Source organism: Lactuca virosa, chromosome 7 (genome assembly GCF_052849685.1).
Source record: "Lactuca virosa cultivar CGN04683 chromosome 7, Lactuca_virosa_CGN04683_v6, whole genome shotgun sequence".
NCBI lineage: Eukaryota > Viridiplantae > Streptophyta > Magnoliopsida > Asterales > Asteraceae > Lactuca > Lactuca virosa.
Genome location: NC_136432.1, coordinates 277,315,781 through 277,342,277, shown reverse-complemented (window position 1 = coordinate 277,342,277; position 26,497 = coordinate 277,315,781). Strand labels below are relative to the sequence as shown.

Genomic DNA, 26,497 nt, shown 5'->3' with positions numbered 1-26,497 from the left:
TAAAGTTGCAAACTTTATGAGTTCTAACCATTCCATCATTCAAGAACAAGAAGATAAAGGAACAAAACTCAAGATCTAACAACTTGGAATGATAAAAATCGAGTCTTGGACACTTACAAAGGTTCAGAAGAGTGCCAAGGTGGAGAATGGGATTTGCTTTCTTGATCTTTGCTTCCTTCCTCCTCCTTCCTCCTTCTTAGCTTCAAAAAGCACCAAACTAGCTCTAAAAATGGAGGAAGATGATTAGGGTTTATTACAGGGCTTGAGGGGGCTGGGGATGGACAAACCCTGACATCCTTATTCCTTTAAATAGGGAGAAAAACCCGGAAGATTAGGGTTTTCATTCCAGCCGTCAACACGTCGTGTTGACCTTAATGAAAGTCGCGCTTCTTCTTATCTGGACACGCCATGTTGGTTCCTCCAACACGTCGTTTCCAATCCTCAAAAGGGGATTTATTTCCAACAATTGCTCCTCAAGATTTCGGGTGTTGCAACGGTCTTATTATTGAAATTGTTTATACAATTTTTCGTAAGATAGTTCTAGCTTATTTAAATAAAGAATGTTTCATATGTTTTCTATTTAAAAGTAAGTCATGAAATCTTTGAAACTATGGTAGTAACAATAGTTCAATGGAGATTCATTGGTTGGATTAAATGCAATTATGGAATCATCTTCTTGAATAAGAGTTTCATCACCAAATATCCAGTTGGATTAGATTTTGGAATTTATTTGACCCTAAGTTTTATGATAGATGCAAATATTATTTGTCAAAAATGATGACAACGACACCATAAAATGGCAAAGTATCCATTGGAATTAGTTTACACTAATTGGTCATTCAGATTAACCGATGCATGTTGATCTAAATATATCCAAAGGGTTTAGATCATCATCTTTGAATATGTGAATGAGAAGTGTGTCACCAAATATTCAGTTGGATAGAATTTTGGAATTCATTAGACCAAAAATCTTTTGACTAATACATATCTCATAATATTAAGATAAATAAAAAACAAATCACTTCGTAATGCTATCATTTGTTGTAATTAGTTCACGCTAATTCTCCGTTTAGATTGATCATGAAACGAAGTTCATAGTCAATTAGGTAAAAGGATAACAAACTTAGATCTAATAGGATAATGAGAATCGATCAAAAGGTTGACGATCATCTAATGGAATTGTAAAGTAGTTTCACAACTCATCTCAAACCAAAGTATTGTCATAAGCAATATAGTTGGATAGAGAAACAAAATCATTGTTTGAGTTGTAATTGATGAGTCGTATGGTGCTTACAAACAGTTCATGGATTGTACCACGAATAAGTGTTACAAGAGTCCTTGGTCTTGAACAAAATAAGAAAGTTTTATACTTTATAAGATGGGCTATTCCGCCGGACGCTCCAACTATGTTTTTGGAAACCCTATGAGGACAAAGTAGTTGTTGCTCGAAGGACAGTCTTTCGAAAGAGAGAGTTGATATCCAAAAGAACTAGTGGGAGCCACATTAATCTTGGTAAGACTCAAGAATCAATTAACGAAGAGCCCAAAGAAAAACATTAACACTTAACTAGAGGTTAAAACCTATTAAGGAAAGTGACATCTCTCTATGTTTGCCACATAGATCCAATAAGAAACATCATTAACCTCGTTGACTTCATGTCGCGTGGGAAATGAGTCACTGATAGATTGCGATCAGATTCTATCAATTATCGGAAGCTATGGAATGCCCAATAAGCCACAAATTGGAGGAAGATATGGGAATGAGATTCAGTTCATCTATGTTTAAAATTTGAATTGTTCCAACACTTGGTGTTAGTGGATCTTCAAAAGATGACAAGCATGGATAGGAACACACATATACTCAAAGCAAGATGGGTTGTGATAGATATGTAGGCTTGAGAAGTCCATTGATGGACTATAACAAGCATCTTATGTTTGGATAAGTTACTTCAATGATAAATTTAAAGGTTGAATTACGAGAAACAAAAGATAGTCCATATAGATGTCAGAGTTAGTGGGAGCAATGTTATCCCTTGTATTAAAATAGAAAACGATGTCTTAACTCTGCTAAGTGTAAAAGATTTACATAACTTAGGAATTGTCTCGCTATGAAACAAATGGGATGAACAAGAAAGCATACTTAGGGTTTATGGAGATAGATCAAAGTTATTTATTGAATTAAGCCAAAGTACTTGGAATCTTGAGAAATCTCGAGATGCAGAATTCTTAAAGAGTTCGTGCTAGCAAAAGTAATGACTCATATTCCTTGTGCATGATAAGTCATATAAGATCTTTTTGGGTATAATAAACGGATCAAGAATATTATTTATAGTCCTAAAAGGACAAAAGAGATAATATTTCTAGTATGGAAGAAATCAATGAAATAGTTACATTGATGGTCAGTTCCTTACTAATAGAGAGGTTTCCGATTAGCAGTCGGAGTTCATGCTCTTAATTACTAAAGTATTAGGTTGGAAGAGTACTAAGTATTACACCTAAGTGGATTTGATAATAAGCTTAGAGTATATTGTAATAAGTTATATTACAAAGACAAACTATGTGACTAAAAGAAGTTCAATAGTGACCCCAGTGTTGTATTCAATCATTGATGGTTCTCTTGAAGTTTCTTGTGACTATAAGGTGGCTTTACCTCGTGTTTGGATCCCAAGTCACATAAGATCACGTGGTAAATGTAACGCTTGGTTTCTGGTATGCATTTATTCATAATTTATTCATTTAAATAGAGCTACTCGACAAGTTGGGAGCCCCAGACTCATCAAGTAGAAACGATTTTTAGACGCGGTTTTTAAGCTATCTACTCGAAGAGTCGAGAGCCCTCGACTCGGCAAGTAGATCTGCCAGAGTGAAACCCTAATTTCGGGGTTTTGCACCCTATTTAAGCATCTTAATCCCCACCTTTTGGCCTCATTTCCAGCATCCATGTCCCAAACCCTAATCCACGAAACCCTAGAGCATTGTATGAGTGTGTGAGCCATTCTTTAGTGTTCTTGTGTGATTTGAAGCGTGTAGAAGAAGAAGAAGCTTGAGGACTTCAAGATAAGACTGTAGATCCAGAAGCAACATCTCATCCCCTTCACTTTCTGGTAATAAAATCTCTAACTTGATCATTTGCTCATTAGATCTCCTTATTTCCACTTTTTGAGGGTTTTGGTTCAAGAAGCTTGACCCTTGGGATTTGGACGTCCCAAGCACGGATCCTTTCAGATCTGGGATCATTAAGAGTTGTTAAGGCATAAAGGTGCAAAATTTATGCCGTTGAAGCCCCCATGCAAGCTCTAAAGTCTTGTTATGGCCTTTTAAGCCCCAAAAGGCCATGCATGGAAGGGAAGTCTGAGGCTTTACGTGTTCTTTTAGTATCTAGAACCTAGATCTGGGTTTTCATGCTTTGGTTTGGAGTGATAAGGCTTTTGGATAAAGATCTATGTCCTAAAGAACTAGGGTTTTTAGCTCAACCCATTTAAAAGGATTAATAACGGGTAAAGTCGGAAACTTTACCTTTAAAAAGGTATTTCCAGTATGTAGGTAGAGTATGGAGTTTGGATCTAAAGAGTAGGGACTTAATCCTTTAATTTGACCCAAACAGACTAAGGAACTCGGCGAGTCTAGAGAGGGACTCGACGAGTTGATGACATTCTATCCCGATTTTGTACAAGGTAGAACTCGGCGAGTCTGCTAAGGGACTCGACGAGTTGGATCACGATTTCTGGATTTCTGGATTTATAGGACTCAGCGAGTCAGGGGGATGACTCGACGAGTTGAGCTTGGATGGTTCACTTTGACTTGGACCAAAACGTTGACTTTGGCCAGGGGAAAAATGGTCATTTTACCCTAAGGAGGATTATTAGGTTTTGACTAAGTGTTATTGTGATAATAATAGTTGGGGAGTCGTTGGAGGAGCCGTCAGAGATTCCTCACTCGAGATTTCAGCAGTCAGCTTTGCGAGGTGAGTTTCCTTCAGTAGGAACGGGTCTACGGCACCAAGGTTGGCCCGTATATGTGATATGTTACTAGCCGAGTATGGGCGGGGCACGAATCTCATAGTAGCCGAGTGTGGGAGGGGCCCGAATCTCGGAGTACTACATGAGTATAGATATGTGACTGCTTGATAGAAATAGATATACTTGTTGTCTGTGTGATACTTGTATGCATGTTACACAGCGGAGTGTGGGCGGGGTCCGAATCTCCTACACAGCGGAGTGTGGGCGGGTCCCGAATCTCCTAGACAGTGGAGTATGGGTGGGGCCCGAATCTCCTAGACAGCGTAGTGTGGGCGGGGACCGAATCTCATAGACAGCAGAGTGTGGGTGGGGCCCGATCTCCATGAGAGTGGGTGGGGCCCGTATCTCCTAGTTGCATGTTATGTGTCTGGTATGTGGTAGTTTGGGGAGACTCACTAAGCTTCGTGCTTACACTTTTCAGTTTTGGTTTCAGGTACTTCCACTAGCAAGGGGAAGAGCTCGGGATGACTGCATGACACACACCACAGTTTTTAGCCTGGGATGTTTAGACTCTGATGTTTTGACATGTGATTTTGATACAGTATTTTGATATGATGTTTTGGGGATACATGACTTGTGATTTTTATTATGATGTTAATGAATTATGGTTTTTCTTAAATGATTTAAAAAGAAATTTTTGGACCGTATTTTTGGGATGTTTCAAGTTGGTATCATAGCTTGGTTTGAGGGATTCGAACACGCTCTCGGGTGTGTCTGAACTCAAACTAAGGAATTGGTATGAAAATTTTCTAAAGAAAATCATTTTTTATAAAAAAGAGCTTTGAAAAGAGAAAAGGGTGTGGTGCATGCAATCAGCCGAGCTCAAGTAAGTACCCCCAAATTACCCATACAAGTTTATGTTATGATATGTTTATGAGAACTGCATGCTAGATTAGAATGTGTTAATGTGTATCAGCTTTATGAACTGCATGCTAGTACAGATTAGTCAGTGATATGTTGGCCTGATTAGGATATGCTTGGTTATGTTTACTCGATGCTCGAATGTTGCTTGCTTTGTGCTTTTAGGTGTCTTAGTTATCTTTTACTATCTAGTAAACGAATATGTTAAGCTATATATTGCAAGGACTAAATAATTTCAGAAGGTTAGGTCTAGCTCTATTTTGCAGCTCTTGTTTGAGTCCAACCGTTGTAGGGTAGGATCTCTCATTTGAAGACTTATCTGGTCTTAGTGATATGTAATGTTATTCGCGAGCTAGTTAGGGGAAGATAGCAGGGACTTCTTATGCAGCTGTAACACCCCGACTCTCAGGTATAAACTTTACAGCTTCATTTCCATTGTGAAAGTTCTACTCGACGAGTTAGATGTCCTTACTCACCGAGTAGGGATGAACTTGGCCGCGTGTTTTAAGTGACCAACTCGACGAGTTGGAGCTGGAGGATGAAACCCTAATTTCCAGGTTTTGCACCCTATTTAAAGGGTCATTAGCCTCCCTTACACCCCCCCCCCCCCTTGAGCTCAAAAACCCTAAATCGTGTTTACTTTCTATATTTGTGTGTTTTCAAGCTTGAAAGGTGGATCTTGGTGAGAAGAGCTTGAAGTTCAAGAAGTTTGGAACAAGGAGAAGTTGTAGATCTGAACTCTACTCCATCTTAGCATCACAATGAAGGTAACAAGTCGTTACCTTGGCTCTCCCTTAGCTAGATCTCTCCATTCATGGGTTTAGAGACCTTTTTAGTGTATTGTGGTGGTATTTTCGGGTTTGGGGCAAGATATGAGGTTGAAACTTTAGATATGGACTCCTTTAGCCCCTTATTGTCATAAAGTCTCAGCCTTTGTCAAGCTATGGCCTTCTCTTTGCCTTAAGCTTCTTCCTTAGCCTAGTTTTGACTCTTAAGACCTTGCATGCACGTAAAGTTTGCAACTTTACGTGATAACTAGGCCCTATGAGGTTAGATCTACCAATTGGAGCCTTAGAGTGGCTCAAAATCAATTGGACAAGAAATGGACTGTATGAACTCGACGAGTCGGATAAGCCGACTCGACGAGTTGGGAAGGGTTTCCCCGTTGTTGGTTTCTGCATGGACTCGGCGAGTCAGTAGAGGACTCGACAAGTCAGTTAGGGTTTTTCCCGACTTCTGATCACACATGGACTCGACGAGTTGGTCGGAAACTCGGCGAGTCAGTGAGGGTTTTATGACTTTCTGAGTTCTTAAGGAACTCGACGAGTTGCTAGTTGCACTTGACGATTTCGGTCAACATGGACTGTTGACTTTGACCGTTGACTTTGACTTGGACCAAGGGTTGACCAGTTTGACCTCTGGGGTATTTTGGTAATTTGGGAATTTATGGAAGTGAGTCATCGGTGGATGTAGGTGTTGGATTTGCAGCTGCATTTTGTGGAGTCGACTTTATCGATTCGGGCTACTTGTGAGGTGAGTTTTCCTCACTATATCAACAGGGTCTACGGCACCAAGGCCGGCCCTTTATGATTTGCATCCTGGTTTTAGGATGGTTGCTATGTTAGTAATTTGTTAGATTGCATCCTGGGTTTAGGATGGTTGCTATGCTAGTAATTTGTTAGATTGATATCCCGGTTTTAGGATGGTTGCTATGTTATAGATCGATTAGATCGGTATCCTGGTTATAGGATGGTTGCTATGTTATTGATCGGTTAGATCGGTATCCAGGTTATAGGATGGTTGCCATGTTAGTGATCTGTTAGATCTGTATGACTATATGTTATTGCATGCTAGCGTATGATATTTATGTGCACATGTTTGTTGGGTTTGGGATTGGGTTGAGGCAGGTCCTGCTTTGTGTTGTAGGCCAAGACACCCAGGGCGGACCGGATAGAATGCAGACCTGGTTAGGGCAGACTAGTCAGGCCGAAAGCCCGGCGAGCGGTCCGGATAGGCTGAAGGCCCTGAGAGGCGGTCCAGACATGTCGATGGCTCGGAGAGCGGTCCAGATAGACTGATGGCCTGCGAGGCGGTCCAGTCAGACTGATGGCTCATTATGCATGTTGTGTTTTGTTATATGATATGGTTATATATGTATGGCGTTGGTATTTTAGGGGAACTCGCTAAGCTTCAGGCTTACAGTTGTTGATTTTGTTTCAGGTACTTCTGACGATCGCGGGAAAGCGAAGACGTGATCGTAGACCTCCTATGATTTTTATGATTGGTTTTGGGATACTCTGACACTGTATATTTTGAAAACAAGTTTTGTAATAATCAATTGGTTTTGGAAATGTTTTAAAAGTTTAAATTTGGTGTGATTTTTATGGATGTTACAACAGCTGATAGCGGAGAGTGGGTTGGTGATTACCCTAGGTCAAGCCTAGGATGAGATTAGCATGAGATTGGCAGTAGTAGTAGAAGGGACTTGGTGGAGTCAATGCAGTTCTTGAGGAAAGTACGGATAGATGTGGAACGTAGTATACTACTGAAAGCAGAGGATCCGTAATCGAATCAACGAAGGTTGAGATGAATCCAGGAAATTTTTAGTGTGTGAGATCCCTCGAGATATGATGAGTATACTGATGTTTTGTTATGGTGTATTTCAGTATGGTGACGCTACGCACTAGGCCAGTCGGCACTTCAGGCACTGGTGAGGGATCAGGCTCGGGCTCTGAAGCTAGGCAGCTGGATGAGCAGACGAGAGAGTTTATCTCGTCTTAGATCACACGCAGCATTCTAGACCAGACTCCTGTGATCTTTGGTTCGGTCAAGGAGGGCATCTTGGAGATAATTGATGAGAGGTTGGGTGCATTCTGCACCGAGATGGCGGCCACTCTAGGGGCGCGCACACTAACATTCAGGGAGTTCAGGGCTTGTGGAGCTCCCAATTACCATGGGGCTCAGGACCCCATTGCGAGTACCAGATGGTTGGCGGATGTCACCAACGCAATCCGCACCAGCAGATGTCCCGAGGGGGACAAGGTTCGACTTGCATCCTGTCTTCTGAAGGACAGGGCACGTGATTGGTGGGAGGAGGTCGGACGAGCCATTGGGGATGATGCGGTTTTATATGCGATGACCTGGAGTGATTTTTCAGCCAGGTTCAGGTCCGAGTTTGCACCTGTGATTGAGGTGCAACAGCTAGCTAGGGAGTTCCAGTATCTCGAGCAGACGAATGAGACAGTGGCAGAAATCACCACCAAGTTTAGGGAGAGGGCCCTTCTCGTTCCGTAGTACGTGGCCGACGAGGAAATGAAGAAGGCCTGATATCATGAGATGTTGCGGAGTGATATCCGCCAGTTTGTGAGCCGCTCCAGCTGCAAGACGCTGGAGGATATGATTGCTAGGGCTCGTGAGAGAGAGATTGATTGAGAGATGGAGAGGAAGAGGAAGCCAGAGATGGTGTATGGTGTGTAGGGCTCGGACAAAAAGCCCAAGGTATATTCCCGGGGGAAGGGCCAGCAGGGCCGAGGCCGCTGCGGCAAGTGTGGCAGGGGGCACGAGGGGACGTGTAGGGCGGGTATTTGGGGCTGCTTCAAGTGCGGTCGAATTGGACATGTTAGCAGGCATTGTACAGCTACCACCACCACCACATCATCTGATCTGATTTGCTTTCAGTGCAATCAAAGGGGTCACAGGAGGTCCCAGTGTCCGAGTTTAGCAGCAGCGGGGAAGGTGGCGGCACCCGCCCCTGCTACATTGAGGATTACAGACGGCCGTCAGGGTCAGAGAAAGGCACCATTGGCGAAGAGCAGAGCCTTCCAGTTGACAGCATAGGAGGCACGTGCAGCTCCTGAGGTCGTTACGGGTATGTACCTTCTCCTTATCACTTTATTTTTATTGATTATTGCTTATGTTTATGTGTTTGTTATAGGATCGTTCTTAGTGAACGGTATATTAGCCTTGGTACTGTTTGATTTGGGTGCCACCCGATCTTTTGTTTCGCTCACGCTCAGCAAGCGATTCATAGGGGCTCCTGGAGAGCTAGATATCCCGCTTGATGCGGAGATAGCAGACGACAGGATCGTCAGGGTTGCGAGAGTTCACCGAGGATGTACACTACAGTTATTTGATGAGCAGTTTTCTGTGGATCTAGTCCCTATTCCCCTGCGAGGGAATAAGGTTATAGTTGGTATGGATTGGTTGAACCCCAATGGGGCAGTGATCGACTGAGAGCAGCAGCTAGTGAGGGTTCGGACTCCTAGTGGGGGAGGGTTAGTGATTCAGGGCGAGAGGCCGCAGTGTGGACTGAATCTATGCTCAGCAGCAAGAACGAGGCGCTACCATCAGCATGGTTGCACGGGTTATGTCGCCTATGTTATGGATACCCGGGATAAGGGTAAGGCGACAGTCGATGATGTACCGGTTGTGCGAGAGTACTCGGACGTATTCCCGGAGGATTTACCTGGGATACCTCCGGAGAGACAGGTTGAGTTTAGGATTGACCTAGTCCCTGGTGCAGCTCCGATAACCAAGGCACCATAACGGTTGGCTCCTCCCGAGATGCAGGAGTTGTCTACGTAGCTGCAAGAGCTGCTAGACAAGGGATTTATGAGGCCGAGAAGTTCGCCATGGGGAGCCCCGATCCTGTTTGTGAAGAAGGACGGGTCACATCGGATGTGCATAGACTACCGGGAGCTGAATAAGGTAACGGTGAAGAACCGATATCCCCTCTCGAGGATTGATGATTTGCTTGACCAGCTAGAGGGTGCATCTTGGTTCTCCAAGATTGATCTGCGATTGGGTTATCACCAGATGTGAGTCAGGGACGAGGATGTGCAGAAGACGGCTTTTGGGACTCTCTATGGTCACTATGAGTTTGTGGCGATGCCGTTTGGGCTCACCATTGCTCCAGCCGTGTTCATGGACTTCATGAACCGTGTGTGCAGACCGATGTTGGATCGGTCTGTGATAGTCTTCATTGATAATATCTTGGTCTATTCCAAGACTCAGGAGCAGCATGAGGAGCACCTGAGGGAGGTGTTGGAGACACTGAGAAGGGAGAGACTTTTTGCAAAGTTCTCCAAGTGTGAGTTCTGGTTGCGCGAGGTGCAGTTTCTTGGGCACCTTGTCAACTAGAAGGGTATTCTGGTCGATCCGGCCAAGATAGAGTCTGTGATGCAATGGGATATTCTGAGGTCTCCAACTGAGATTCGGAGTGTCCTTGGTCTAGCGGGTTATTACCGGAGATTTATTCAGGACTTCCCAAGATCGTTGTTCCTTTGACCCGACTGACCAAGAAGTCGGTGACCTTCCGCTGGGGGCCTGAGCAGCAAGCAGCTTTCGAGACTCTCATACAGCGGTTGTGCGAGGCACCGATCCTGACTTTTTCGGAGGGCGTCGATGACTTCGTGGTGTACTGTGACGCTTCGATTACGGGCATGGGTGCGGTATTGATGTAACGGGGTCACGTGATAGCTTACGCCTCGAGGCAGTTGAAGCCTCACAAGGCTAACTATCTGACGCATGATTTGGAGATGGGAGTTGTGGTGTTCTCCCTCAAGATTTGGCGACATTACCTCTATGGGGTCCGTTGTACCATTTACACGGACCACAAGAGTTTGAGGTACCTCATGGATCAGCTGAATCTAAACATGAGGCAGTGTCGGTCGTTAGGTGTGGTGAAGGACTACGACTATGAGATCCTTTACCACCCGGGCAAGGCCAATGTGGTGGCCGATTCCCTGAGCCGCAAGGCGGTAGCGGCCACGATTCGAGACATCTGTCTGAGGATGACAGTGATTACTCCATTGCTGGAGCATATCAGAGAGGCGCACGTAGAGGGCCTGAAGGAGGAGCGTCGGAAGTGCGAGCAGATCATAGGTCAGGTGGCTTCATTTGTTATGACAGTCGTGGGTTGATGACCATGCATGGGAGGGTCTGGGTTCCGTACTGGGGTGGAGTACGACAGGTCCTGATGGATGAGGCCCATAAGTCGAGGTTCTCCATCCATCCTGGGGCAACGAAGATGTATAGGGATCTTCGCCCTAATTAATGGTGGCCTGCATGAAGCGGGACGTAGCATGGTACGTGGAGCGGTACTTGACCTGCAGGAAGGTTAAGGCCGAACACCAGCGCCCCCATGGCAAGATGCAGCCGTTGGACATTCCCGTGTGGAAATGGGAAGATAACACCATGGATTTTATCATGAAGCTTCCCATGACCGCACGTGGAGTGGATTCGATATGGGTCATCGTGGATCCGTTGACCAAGAGTGCTCATTTTATCCCGATCCCGGAGGGCATGTAGGCCGAGAAGCTGGCCGAGATTTACGTGCGCGAGATAGTGGCACGACATGGAGTGCCTGTCTCGGTGGTGTCGGACCGAGATGTTCGCTTCACTTCTAGATTTTGGAAGCGGTTTCACGACGAGATGGGTACTCGTCTCCACTTCAGCACCGCTTTCCACCCTCAGACGGATGGACAGAGCGAGAGAACGATACAGAGTCTCGAGGACATGCTACGCGCATGTGTTTTGGATTTCGGTGGCAGTTGGGATACGTATCTTTCGTTAGCGGAATTTTCGTATAACAACAGTTACCACGCTAGCATAGACCAACCTCCCTTCGAGATGCTCTACGGGAGGAAGTGTAGGACCCCAATCTGTTGAGGCGAGGTCGGTCAGAGAGTCATGGGGAGTACTAAGGTAGTAGTCATGACTATAGAGCGGATACAGCAGGTCCGGAGCAGGCTCCAGACTGCTCAAAGTTGGCAGAAGAGCTACGCCGACAAACGGCATTCAGACTTGGAGTTTCAGGTGGGCGACATGGTCCTTCAGAAGGTGTCACCTTCGAAAGGTGTCATCCGGTTCCAGAAGCGGGGCAAGCTGGGCCCCAGGTATATCGTCCCTTTCAGGGTTATAGCTCGGGTGGGCAAGGTGGTGTATCGATTGGATCTTCCAGCAGAGCTCAACCATATCTACAAAAAATTTCATGTTTCCCAGTTGCGGAATTGCTTAGTGGATGATTCAGCGATTGTGCCCTTAGAGGATATTCAGGTTGACGAAAGCCTGAACTACATTGAGAGGCCGGTGGCGATTCTGGATCGCAAGACGAAAACCTTGAGGAACAAGGTTGTTCAACTAGTGAAGGTGCAGTGGCAGCGCCGCAAGGGTTCTTAGTGGACTTGGGAGCCCGAGGAGGAGATGAGGGAGCACTACCCGGAGTTGTTTCCAAACGCAGCAGACTTCGAGGACGAAGTCTAAGTCAAGTAGGGAGAATTGTAATGCCTGGTTTCTGGTACGCATTTATTTATAATTTATTCATTTTAATAGAGCTACTCGACGAGTTGGGAGCCCCAGACTCGTCAAGTAGAAACGAGTTTTGGACACGGGTTTTAAGTTATCTACTCAACGAGTCGAGAGCCCTCGACTCGGCGAGTAGGTCTGCCAGAGTGAAACCCTAATTTCTGGGTTTTGCACCCTATTTAAGCATCTTAATCCCCACCTTTTGGCATCATTTCCAGCCTCCAAGTCCCAAACCTTAATCCATGAAACCCTAGAGCATTGTGTGAGGGGGTGACTCGACGATTTGAGTCAACTCGGATGGTTGACTTTGACTTTGACCAAAACGTTGACTTTGGCCAGGGGTAAAATGGTCATTTTACCCTAAGGAGGATTATTAGGTTTTGACTAATTGTTATTGTGATAATAATAGTTGGGGAGTCGTTGGAGCAGACGTCAGAGATTCCTCACTCGAGATTTCAGCAGTCAGCTTTGCGAGGTGAGATTCCTTCAGTAGGAACAGGTCTACGGCACCAAGGTCTACTTGAGCATTTTAGTTTTAGCTTGTTTTAATTTAGGAACTGATGCAGTATTGGTCTCTATTTGATTTGACGATTATTAAGTGGAGAACTTAATATTTGATGGAGACCGGTCATTTCATTTAGGATATTACTATGTTCCACTTTTGCATGTTTAGAATCACTTCCATAATAATATATTATTCTAACTTCCACAATCAATCCTACTCTTAGGAGATAGTAGTGAAGTAAGATTGTCATAGTATTGGTAGACAGTTCATATAGATGAACATAGCTAAGTCTTGCGACCAATACTGATGAGTACTTGAAAATGGAGATTTTAAGTATTGGAGTAACCACGCTTAAAGATTACTTCATGGATCATGTCATGAGTAAATTAAGACGGCTATATTTTTATTTTTCAAATGGAGATGCATGAGGTTTTGACCTACAATCTGTTATATCTTGGTTTTTCCCCAACATTATCCGTAACTAGCAACTATACAGGGTTTAACTATATATTGCATGAGGAATAGAACATACCTATATAGTCAAAGTTTATTTGATCCTTCTTCCAGAAATGGAGAATTTGATATCTCTGGACCCCTCGATGATTTAGTGTTGACATCTAAAGTACTCGGTCGAGTCTTGACTGAAATTGATGTGTTCAATTTAGTAGTTAGGAGCATTCGTCACAAATCAGTGTCGTGAAAAATAATCTTGAACTATGAGATTGACTATTATCCATGTCTCAAATTCATACAGATATCATGAAGATCAAAGGAATTTGAAGTAACTAGTCTTAGGGTTGTTCATAGCAAAGTCGCTACAAGTACAGTAGTTGCATTGGACTGCCACTCACTGTTGTTCCTAGTAAGTATTGCACCAGTCGATTGTTAATGCCTAAGTGCAAGTGGAACTGATGGGAAATAGTGCACATAGCCATAACAAGCCCGATAATATTACTATAAATAGCAGTGTCCTTTTGGGTTACACGCAAAAACAAAATAAAGTAGAACTGAAAAGTTATTTATTTTAGGGACTTGTTTTGTAAATTGATTAATAGATTAATTTATTAATTAGAAAATATGGAGAATGTGGAATATTCTAGAATGGTTTGATTCTTGGATAATTACTAAAAGCCTAGATAATTACTAATAGATTTGGTAATTATCTTTAGGGTTTCAAACCATAACCCTATAAATAAAGGGGTCAAATCCCGGTTTTGGATGGATAAAAACTTAGCCTTCTTACTCCAAAAGTTGTAATCCTTAAGATAACCCTATAAAACCCGAAGGCTCGATGTTACGACGTGACACCTCTTCTGTTACGTCGCGACGATGAACAGTATCATCGTTTTCAGCTTGCATTGTGTTGCTTCATGGTGGGGCTTTCAGATCGGTTGGAGTTTTGTGTCTTGGGTGCGATTATAAGAGAGGAACTCTACTTTGTGTTCTCTAGTCCAATCAACTGGCTCGTCATAAGAAGGATTCTACAATGAACTCAAAGGTATATTTTTTGTCCTATTGAGATCTAAATAAGTTGCATAGATTAGTTGAGTTTAGATCCATTAGTTTTGTGTGTTAGATCGGATTTGTTTATTGTTTTCGTTGTCCTATGTTTGATCAAATGATGCTCAAAACCCATCACAATCATCCTTAGTGTGCCCATCATATACTAGGATTCATATGTTCTGTGAACCTATGTCGTATTTGGAGGTATATGATTAATATAATGGATGGGTGTTGTGTATGCTCACTAAGCGTTCTCGCTTACCCGTTGCTATTAATATTTTTCAGGATTATCAGAGAAGAACCCACCTTGTCTACAGAAACATTCGCAATACAACTTTGAAATTACTTTGAAAAATTCTTTCGTTATTTATTCACAATGTCAATGCTCTATGTAACACTGAAATGAATGATTTTTTTCTATATAAATGATATTCTATTATCATATTTCAATTAGGAGCAAACAAATCTTTTATCCTACTGGAACCATGGTCTTAAAACATTTCATATTTAACATCAAAAAATATATAATTAATATCTCAAAATTCTTAGCTTCTTAAGATGTTAAGTTGAATGGATATATATTGATAGAAGGGAAAAATGCAAAGAAGCACAACCATTTATCTACTAGCATTTAGAAAAACCCTTATATTTTGTTTATATGCAGAAAAACCATTATATTTTCAGTTACCTTTTAGATTTACCCAAATATTCATTTTTTAAAAGAAGTTATCGGTTTTTTTGTGACATGGAATTTATCTTATTCGTTTTTAGGTTGACGTGGAAAGAATAAACGATATCACTTATTTTTGCTTGAGAAAATGATCCTTAAGTAAATGATATATTTCTTAGGTTTTACCTTAGAAAAGAGGTAACGTCAATTATTTTTGTTTCCATGTTAACCAAAAAACAAAAAAGATAAATGTCATGTCACAAAACAATCGGTATATTCTAAAAAAATTGGATATGTGGGTTAATATGAAAGGTAACTGAAAATGTAAGGATTTTTTTTCTAAATGTTGTTCCTTGAGAGAATTTGATTATGAAATCTACAACAAAGGAATGTGGAATAGGAACAAGAATATGAAGATGATTGTCATTCACAACACAAATAATTAAGAGCATAGTAAATGATGGTCATGAAAGAAAAAATATATGATTGGAAAGGAGATCGGTAGAAACTCATATAACATATGAAATGCATGATTGACCAATTATAAAGTAACTTGTTCTCAAACCAGATCCAAAGTATATTATATGTTTGACACCATAAACAGGTCCATGAAAAACTCAAACATAAAGATAAATAAGAGGGTCGTTTATGCAATTTAGTCGATTAGGAGAGAGGTTTGGCTTGAAGGTTTAACCAATTAGGAAACACAAGTGATTATACTTCTCATATATTATAATGGTTATTAAAGAAAACATGGCATAATTATGGTTTATGAAGCACTCCTCATTAGGTGGATTTAAAATACCTTTAAAAATAATTTGATTTTTTTATAAAAGAATATCAGAGTTTCATTTTCAAAAAAACACATGGGATCATAGTTCAAAATAAGTTTAGGTTTTCAAAATAGAGAAGTTATATCAATATAACATCATAACAATCCCAAATTAACACAGAATCTGTGGCCTTCAAAATATCGTCCATAATCTCTATTCCAACTCTAATATTTAATCTGAGTATATGTCAAAATAAATTAGGGAATGAAATTCCTCTTGAGAATGCATTGGATTGACTCATTAGAGTAACGATAATGACAATAATAATACTCAAGTCTAACCCCCCAAATCAATTAAAAAAATATTCAAAGTTACAACATATAAACATTATCAAATCAAGGGTGCAATTGTCCTAAATCTGAAGTTAAAAGGGTATAATAGCCCATAATACCAAGTCAAAGGGTTTACTAACCCAAAATCCATAGTTAATGGCTAATTACCCATAACCCAAATTCAAAACTTCAACATACTCAAATAAGCCAACAAAGCCAATATCAGCTAATAATGGTTAGCTAACAAGATCAATAAGCTTTAAACCTTCAACATAATCAAATAGGAAAATCAAACAACAAATTGTTTCAATAGTGAAATATTAAAAATCTACCCCAATCCAATGTTAACCCCAATAGTCCAATCTCATCTTTGATGGTTATTTAGGACTCGTGTATGAATAACCGTATTCCAAACATACATACCCCAAACCTACTCAACTTTAAAACAAGGTGACTTATAAACCATCACACAAGCACAACCTAGAGAGTAGATAACTTCACTTGTGAATAATGAGGATTATCTAGAAATATACTAATACTCAATGTAATTATCAAGTCCTATATGGATATCATAAGTGACACCTACAAATTCCCAACCTAAATGAATGCATATAAGAATGCCAAAACATTTTTCAAAATCATAATCTTTTCAAATAATCAAAACATATTTCCAAAAATAACTTTCATGCAATGTACAAACAATACATATAATAGGCATTTAACACCTAAGGAAAATTATATAAATCAAATCAATTAAAACAACAAACTATATAAGGACATGTACTCCCCGTAAAATCACATCAACAAATTGTGATGTTAATTCACTAACTTTAATGCTAAAATGATCTCTTTATCACTTCCTAATGATATATTTAAGATGTTACTAAAATGATCAAAATACCCTTGAGAGGGTACCTCATTTTCTTAGTCTCATTTTGCTTGTTATAACCATATATGGAAGTTTTGGAAACAATTGGAGGTCAAGTGCTTGGGGATCACGCTTTAAAAATCATTTTTGAACATTATAAAAGGTTACATGGTCATGTAACTTATTCCTTGACATTTACACATCTATGTAAATTTACACATGACAACCTCCCATTGCTCCTAAACTTCACCAATGAGTCTAATGAATTTAATAAGTCTTGATATCATTATTTAATCTTGTTTAAGTACTATCTTAGGCATGACTTAATTTTTAAGACATTTAGACTTTATAAGATTTAAAAGGAAGCTCATGTAGACATCACGACATCAATAATGGTCCATAAGCTCTTAACGAATTCCAACCTCATCAATCATTATTACAACAACTTAATGAACTTATAAGCATTTTGATAAGCTTATAAACATCTTATTAAACCATGGAATGCTCGATTCCTAATGGATTCATGGGTTAAAATTTATAATTCCATAGTTGTTACAACTCAACGTTATTTTAATTTTCAAATCCATTTCCAACCAAACCAATCATCATTAATCCAATTTCCACATGATCTAGTGCTTCTATTCCTAGTAATTTCCATCATTACATGATTCAAACACATTGATCATATCTTCAAAATCTCATAGTTTACCATGGAATCCTAAATCAACTTTATACCCAATAATGAACCCAAATGGTGAAACTCATGGTGATTGATGATTATCCGACTTAAGAATTGTTTTTAAATAATTTAAACAAAGTTAATTTACGTAACATCCCGGTGTTAAGGTATTTTCAATTGTAACCATTTGTATGAGTAAATATTGCATTTTAGTCCTTGAGTATAAGAAAGAGTGCAAAATGGCCCATAGTGGCATTTTGGTGATTTTGGACAATGGGGTAGTATGATGGGCGTACGTTGTGTACGCTGATCATACTAGGGCGGACCCTAGTACGTTGGGCGTACACCGCGTACGCAGGGCATACGTGGAGAAACTCCAAACCCTAATTTTTAGGGTTTGGTCCATATATAAGCATCATTATAGCCTCATTTATCACTCCCTCATTAGCCCTCATCTGAGAAAACGCCCCTCTAGTGAACCCCAAGTGAGAAGAGTGCATTTTGAGCTCATTTGTGTGCTTTGGTGTTGTTCTTGAAGAAGAAGAAGTTGGTGCAAGGACCTTGGAGCTTAGGAGAAGCTTGGATACGGGATTCTTCACTTGTTAGCTACCTCCAAAAGGTAAAAAGCTCCTTGCTTGATCACCCTACCTTGTAGATCTAACCATTTCTTCATTTATGGCACTTTTGGTCCAAAATATGGTGATTCTTGAGCATGGCATGCTCTTACCCAAATAAGTCATCCTTTCAGACCTTATGAGGGGTCTTAAGTCATAAAAACGTGGTCTTGGTGCTTAGTTTTCCTCCATGCATGCTCTAGAAGGTCTTAAGGCATTAAGAAGATGTGATTTTGTGTATTAAGCACTTAATGGACATGCAAAGTCATAAAGTTGGAAACTTTATGACTCTTAGTGGTATTTTGGCCTTGGATCTAAAAGTTGGACGTGAAAGCTTAATGTATTAAGCTCTTGTTGAGAAAATAGGAAGTCTGAGTGTACGCCCTGCGTAATCTGGAGTGCGTAGCATGTACGTGGTCAATCACCCGACTGCGGTCAAAGCTTGAGTACGCCCCGCGTGCCTCCGGAGTACGCCCCGTGTACGAGCCCTGAGTTGTCTCAGCTGGGTTGACTCAGTTGACTTATTGATTTTGACTAGTTTTGAGCAAGTATATTTTGAGGAAATGTTATTAACTTGGAATGGGAAATGTTTTGACATTTAGGATTTGGGTTGAGCCGGTTGTCGGAGCTGTGAGTTATTTAGACAGCATACAGACTGTGAGGTGAGTCTTTCCTCACTGTACTTACGGGTCGAAGGCACCAATGTCGGCCCATTGAATTGGTATCATGGTTTACATATGTTGCTATGATGTAGTGGTATGTTAGATTTGTATCCTGGTATATAGGATGTCTCTATGTTGTAGCGATCTGTTAGATTTGTATCCTGGTATATAGAATGTTGCTATGTTGTAGCGATCTGTTAGATCTGTATGACTACTTGTATATGCTAGCTATTGATTGTTATCGTATATGTTTTTATGTTCATATGTGATGATATATTGGGTTGAGGCGGTCCTGCTTTGTGTTGAAGGCCAAGATACCTAGGGCGGTCCAGATAGACTGAAGGCGTGCGAGGCGGACCAGTCAGGCCGAAGGCCCGGAGAGCGGTCCAGATAGGCTGAAGGCCTAGTGAGGCGGTCCAGTCATGTTGAAGGCTTTGTATACATGTTATTGTTTGTTATGTTTATGTGGTGGTACTTTGGAGGAACTCACTAAGCGTTGGCTTACAGTTTTAGTTTTGTTTTAGGTACTTCGGTGGACCGTGGCAAGGCGAAGTCGTGACCGTACACATCCTTGATTTTATGTTGTTGATCTTGGGAGACTCTGATTTTAAATAATGTTTTAGAAACAATGGTTTTGTAAACACTTCTTTTTAGTAAATGGGTTATTTAGAAAAGTTTAAATTTGTTGTGATTTTTGAGATGTTACAATTTAGTCATAAAAATAAATCAAACTAAGTCACGCATGATTCCACCATGGATGGAGCTTCCAAAACCTCAAATCCTCATCAAACTCCACAACAATCATTTATGGTTAGATTCCATGGAGCTTAGAAATAGGTTAGTGTCAATGTAGCCCAACAAGCTTTAGTATATTGGTTTAAATGGTCCCTCGTGACTTTTTTTGGTTGTTTAGGGGCATAAAGTCTATTTTTACCTACTAAAAAAGGCCCAAGACTTGTTATTACCGGTATTCTTGATGACGTGACTTTTTTCACAAGTTATAAGAATTAAGTGCAGGCATTGACTTGACTTCATGGGCTTGAGGCCCGATGTGCTTCGTGATACTCTGTTAACATATTAAGAATTTTATATTCGAGTATTCTTACTAAATTGCAAAATCAATCGATCGATTAATGGCGAAATTTAATCAATCAGTCAACCAATAACCTTTGTAGCTTCACGAAGCTTACGGAATTTGGGACTTGCTTGGAGTTTAGCTAAAGTGTTGCTCAGAGCTTCGACGGGAGTTATAGGTCCATCTAATGTGGTTGTGGGTAAAGGTCCATCTAATGTGGCTATAGCCAATTCAACGACTCCTAAACAGATGTGTTGAACCTCAAAATTGTTGGATTAGGTGTCTAAGCCCATAACTATAATTGGTATGTACTTGAATTGATAGCAGCACAGTCTTTTTGGGTTGCCCTCAAACCTAGCAACTGGACAAGAAAATTATGAAAGGAGAGATATTGATTTATTATAAGATTAATAAATTAATATAAATGATTTATTAATATGTTAAAAGGTTACTATATTAATTAGAAATCATAATGTTTAATTAATAGTTAGCCAAAAATTAATTAGAATTGATTTTGGGGTTAATTGTATTAATTATAAAATGCAGGGACTAGTTTGCAATTATCAAATAGTTGAGTGGAAGGTTCCGGAACCTCCTTGGAAGGGGGTGGACGAAATCTGTAGGGGAAACCCTAATGATTTCGTCCAAGGGGCTTGGATAAGGCCTTTGGATAAGCTTAGGCCCCAAGCAAAGGAACATTAGGGTTTTCCCTAAACCTTAGATCCCTCAGCTATATAAAGAGCCTCCTGGCTCCCAAAATTGGCACTCCTTCTCTTGAAGAAACCCTAGGGCCGAAATTACATACCCTAACATCTCTCCTAATAAGTTTCCTTCTTCCTAGTTCTTCGGTGTGCCTCCATTAGAGGCATTGCATTTATGGTGCTAAGCTTCCAAGAAGATCAAGATCAAAAGGATTACCAATTGTTTGCTATAACAATTGAAAGGTATGTAACTCTAAACTCTAATTGGTTAATTTCGAAAATAGCCTCCTCCCTTAGGGTTCTTGTTTTGCAATTCAAAGTTATATGTTCAATAGTTAAAACATAGATCCAAAGTAGGTTGAATGTGAACTTAGGAATTGTTTTCTAGTTTATTTGTTTTCCCAAAACTCATCAGTGGTATCAGAGCCGTTGTTGTTTTTGTTTTAAATTGAATTGCTATAATAGTTGAATTGCAAATTAGGGTTTATAGCTATTAAACCCTAAAAGGCCATGTTTTCAGTTTTAGGGTTTTTAGTTCAAGGGGTTTTTCGAAAAAACCCTAGCCTCCATGAACCCTAATCGAAACTAGGGTTAGGGTTTTGAAAACCCTAGCCTCCTCCCTTGAATTTCGAAATATGCTTAGTATTTTTAGGGTTTCTTGTTTTGGATAATTGTTACTTGATTGGATTAATTGGATAATTATCTTTTACCCTAATTTTCGAAATTTAGAGGGATAAGGATTAGGATTAAATTAATTGTTTAATTTGATTAGAAAATCCTCACAAGATTTAATAAATTAATTAAAAGTTAATTAATAGATAATTATTAAATCTTAATTTTGGTTTATTTTAAAATTTAAAATTAATGATTTAATTTTCGAAAATTTTACATAAACCCTAAAGTTTTAAAAAGTTTAAAACACGCCTTATATATATATATATATATATATATATATATATATATATATTATAATTAAAAGTTAAATATTATATATGTATAAGAATTTGTCAGTCAAATCGCTAGTATGCCTCATTCACGAAGCTAGTATATAAGGGGGTATAAAAAAACTGCCTATAAAATGGTAGTTGAATGGGTGTCCACTCTCACCCACCGCTTCCTTGATTAGTGGAGGGTCGTTAGCAGAACGGATTTGATAGGACAACTAAATCTCATTAAAAGTATAATGTTATTAAGAAAGTACTAGAACATTATTTTACAAAATCCCAACTCTAGTTACTTTAGGAAAAATGTGAAAAGTATGATAACCCATGAAATTGCACATTATGCTTTATTGGTCGTTAGCGGAGCGTGTGTGGTTAACCAGCACACTAATAGGCACTAATAAAGAGCAGTAAAGGGTATCTCATAATTATCATTTTGATTGAGCGTGTGTGGTTTACCAGCACATCAATAATAGATAATGATAAAGACAATGAGGTTACCAAGCACATTTGCATAGTTATTCACATCTTGTTTGTGATCATCGGTATCCCAGTCACAAATAGAAGAGTATAATCTGAGATTAAAACATGACATTGAATAGTTTCAATGTATCTCAAAAGGAATTAGAAATTTCACTTCGTTTGTTTCGTCCTATGGTGGAATTGGTGAATCGTCATTCGCCTACCTTTACGAAATTTACACTTGGATCTCGGCATCCCATTTCTAAGTTGTGAATCATCATAGTTGGATCCTAACCTTAATATTGTATCTTTGGGTTATTATATTGAGGTATCTTGAAATCTAACTAAAACTATCTTTCTTTTCAGATGTCTACTCCTGGAAACACTTCTCTTTGCCACTCCAGAAGAATATGTTGCCTACAAGAAGCACTATGACGATGCCACCAAAGTGGCATGCATCATGGTCACAACCATGTCCCCAGAACTGCAGAGGTACTATGAGAACTACTGGCCTTTTGATATGAACAAGGACCTTATGGAAAAGTACCATAAGCGAGCTCGTCAAGAAAAGTTCGAGGTAGTCAAATCACTCATGGCTTGCAAGATGAAGGATGGGGAGTCGGTTGTTAGTCATGTGCAAAGAATGCAACGCTACATAGAGCGTTTGGTCAAGCTCAACATTCATTTTGATGAGGAATTGGCCATTGACATGGTCTTGAACTCATTACCCGATTGTTATGGTCAGTTCATCCTAACTTACCATTTGAACAACACTGAGCAGACACTGGCCCAATTGCACAACTTGTTGCAGACAGCTGAAGCAGGGATGAAGGGTAAAAGTATAGCCTCCACTCCTGCAAGTACCCCTATCTTGACTATTGGACAGGGAAAGGGGAAAAAGAGGAAAGGTCCTCCTAAGCAAAATTGGAAGGGCAAGGTTCAAGCTGGGTCATCTAGTAGTGGCCCAAAGGCTAAGCCCAATGCTACCATTCCCCATGTTTCTGATCCAAAGGATGCTGATTGCTTTTATTGCAATGACAAAGGGTACTGGAAGAGAAGATGCCGAAAATATTTGCAGGATATCAAAGAGGGCAAAGTGAAGCCATCTTCAGCAGGTATTTACACTATTTCTTCTAATAACTCATTATCTTCTCGTTCATGGGTCCTTGATACAGGATGTGGTTTTCACATCTGTTCTGATTTTCAGGGGCTAAAAGAAAGTAAGGAGGTGGAGCGAGGGAGGATAAACTTGATCATGGGGAACAGAAAGTCTTCACCAGTGACCAAGATCGGAGTTTATCAATTTTTGCTTAATAATGATGTTAGATTAGATTTATTGAATTGTTTCTATTCGTCTGAGATGAAGAGAAACATTATTTCATTTCATGCATTGTTCAGACAAGGTTTTAAGTATTCTTTTAATGATTTGAATGGTTCAATTTCTGTTTATAAGAATGGTGTTTTTGTGTTTGAAGCTTTACTTTGTGATGGTGTGTATGAAACAGTGACTTGTGTTGATAGCTTAGGTAATAGTGTGTTTGATATTGACTTGTCTAATAGTGTAGACAATGCATGCTTGTGGCATTGTCGTCTTGGACACATTAACAAGAAACGCATAGCCCAACTCCAAAAGGATGGAGTGTTGGAATCATTTGACCTAAAATCAGATGATATGTGTGAATCTTGTCTTTTGGGAAAGATGACAAAATCACCTTTCACAGGATCTTGTGAAAGAGGTGAAGGTTTGTTGGACCTCATACATACTGACGTGTGTGGACCCTTCAGATCAACCACAAGGGATGCTAATCGATTCTATGTGACTTTCACTGATGATTATAGCAGTTATGGCTATATCTACTTGATCAAACATAAGTCAGAAACCTTTGAAAAGTTCAAAGAGTTTAAAAATGAAGTCGAGAATCAATTGGGCAGGAAGATAAAGGTACTTAGATCCGATAGAGGTGGAGAGTATCTTAGTATCGAGTTCAACGACTATCTGAAGGAATGTGGAATAGTTTCACAATTAACTCCTCCTAGGACACCACAGTTAAATGGTGTGGCTGAGAGGCGTAATCGGACCTTGTTAGACATGGTTCGTTCTATGATGAGTCGTGCTTCCCTTCCTATTCACTTCTGGGGGTATGCCTTAGAGACAGTCGCCCACATCCTCAATCTTGTCCCTACAAAGAAGGTTGTCAAAACACCTCACGAAATGTGGACAGGGAAAGTTCCCTCGTTAGCACATATTAAAGTCTGGGGTTGTGAAGCTTTCATAAGACGAGAGACTCACGACAAGCTAGCAGCTAGAAGTGAGAAATGTGTTTTCATTGGTTACCCAAAACAGTCTTTTGGATATTTGTTCTACAGACCTAGTGAAAACGTGGTCTTTGTGGCACGAAGAGGAGTCTTTCTAGAAAGAGAGCTCATATTCAAAGAGGACAGTGGGAGCACCATTGACCTTGAAGAAATTCAAGAGTTAGCCAATGAAGGAACCTTAGATGACACTAGCACTCAACCTGAGGAAACAGTTCCTTTTGAATCGGTTGATAACTCATTACCTCTTCGAAGATCCACTAGGGTGAGTGTGCCACTTGAGTTGTATGGTTTTCATATTACTTCAGATGGTGACACATTCATCATTGATAGGACACTGGTAAATTTAGATGAACCAGTTACTTACAAGGAAGCAATGGCGGGCCCTGAGTCTTCCAAGTGGAAAGAGGCAATGGACAGAGAGATTAAGTCCATGTATGACAACCAAGTTTGGAAATTGGTTGATAGTGCACCAGGTCGTAAGACAGTTGGGTGCAAATGGATCTTCAAGAAGAAGACGGACATGGATGGAAATGTGCACACATTCAAGGCTCGACTGATTGCAAAAGGTTTCACTCAAACCCCAGGGGTTGCTATGATGAGACCTTCTCGCCAGTAGCTAAGATTAAATCTATTAGGATATTGCTCGCCATAGCTGCCTTTCATGACTATGAAATCTGGCAGATGGATGTCAAGACTGCTTTCCTTAACGGGAAGTTGGCTGAGGATGTTTACATAAATCATCCAGAGGGTTTTGTTGATGCAAAGTTTCCCAATAGAGTGTGCAAGCTTGAGAAATCCATTTATGGTTTCTTTGCTTCCATGAGAAAGTCAAAGAGTTTGGTTTCTCTAGGAGTGAAGATGAGTTCTGTGTATATATCAAGGCTAGTGGGAGTATAGTGACTTTCCTGGTGTTATATGTCGATGACATATTACTCATCGGTAACGACGTTCCAACCTTGAAAGATGTTAAATCTTGGCTTGGAAAGTGTTTTGCCATGAAAGACCTTGGAGAAGCTGCCTATATTCTTGGGATTAGAATATTGAGAGATAGAAAGAAGAGACTAATTGGACTTAGTCAGAGCACATACTTGGACAAGGTACTAAAGAGGTTTAGTATGGAAAATTCCAAGAAGGGAGAGCTACCTATCCAAAGCAATACCAAATTGAGTAAAAGACTCAATGCCCGAGTACAGATGAGGAAATAGCTGACATGAGTCGTGTACCTTATGCTTCCGTTGTTGGATCGATCATGTACGCTATGACATGTACTCGCCCTGATGTGGCCTTTGCTTTGAGCATGGTCAGTCGCTATCAGGGAAACCAGGTTAGAGCTCATTGGATAGCGGTTAAGAATATACTCAAGTATTTGCGAAGGACAAAGGACTAGGTCCTTGTGCTTGGTGGCAATGATACTTTGAGAGTAGATGGTTACAGTGATTCCAGCTTTCAAACGGATAGAGATAACTTTCGTTCTCAATCAGGCTGGGTATTTCTACTGAATGGAGGAGCAGTTACTTGGAAAAGTTCCAAGCAATATACGGTGGCTGATTCTACTTGTGAATCAAGTATATAGCAGCAAGTGAAGAGTCGAAAGAAGCAGCTTGGTTGAGGAACTTCATCGGAGATCTCAGAGTTGTTCCAACCATCCAGGAGCCTATGGAACTGTTCTGCGATAATGAAGGAGCGGTTGCCTTAACAAAGGAACCCAGAAATCATGGTAAAACCAGACATATCGACAGAAAGTACCATTTCATAAGACATAGAGTGGAAGAAGGCCATCTTGTTGTAAAGAGGGTATCATCTGAGGACAACCTAGCAGACCCCCTCACAAAGGGTCTGAGTAGGGTTAAGCATATTCAGCATGCTCAGAGCATTGGACTGAGATATGATATTAGTTTTTGTAGTTAGATTAGTTTTCTGAAACTTGTAACAAAGTAAATGTAATTGACTTTTGGTGATTAAATAATAAAGTATTATTTATGAGTTTGTTTACTGCCTTTTGTCAATTGTTTATTATTGTGTTTCATATTTTGCATGTTTTACTTCCCGAATAATATGATTATTCAAACTCCACAGTCGCTCGTACTTTTGGAATTAAGTAGCGAATTAAGACTGTCATGAATTGGATTGCAGATTGTCTAAGGATAGACATAGCAATAGAATTGCTGCAATGATTCATGAGTGCTCAGAAATTGAGATTTGAGTATTGGA

The 26,497-nt window shown here is 40.2% G+C and overlaps 1 protein-coding gene across 2 annotated transcripts in view; it reads right to left on the bottom strand.

Moving 5' to 3' along the window:
• The window catches only part of SCI1 (splicing regulatory glutamine/lysine-rich-like protein), a 34,206-nt gene that overhangs the window by 1,416 nt on the left and 6,293 nt on the right, over positions 1–26,497 (bottom strand). Inside the window, exon 5 of one of the 2 annotated variants that reach the window (XM_079058905.1) lies at positions 13,254–13,331. The exons of the other annotated variant lie outside the window; for it this stretch is intronic. Within the exon in view, the coding sequence (XP_078915031.1) occupies positions 13,295–13,331 (37 nt within the window). The 3' untranslated portion in view covers positions 13,254–13,294. Of the gene's footprint in view, positions 1–13,253; positions 13,332–26,497 lie in introns of those variants that run through there. 2 annotated transcript variants of the gene reach the window in all.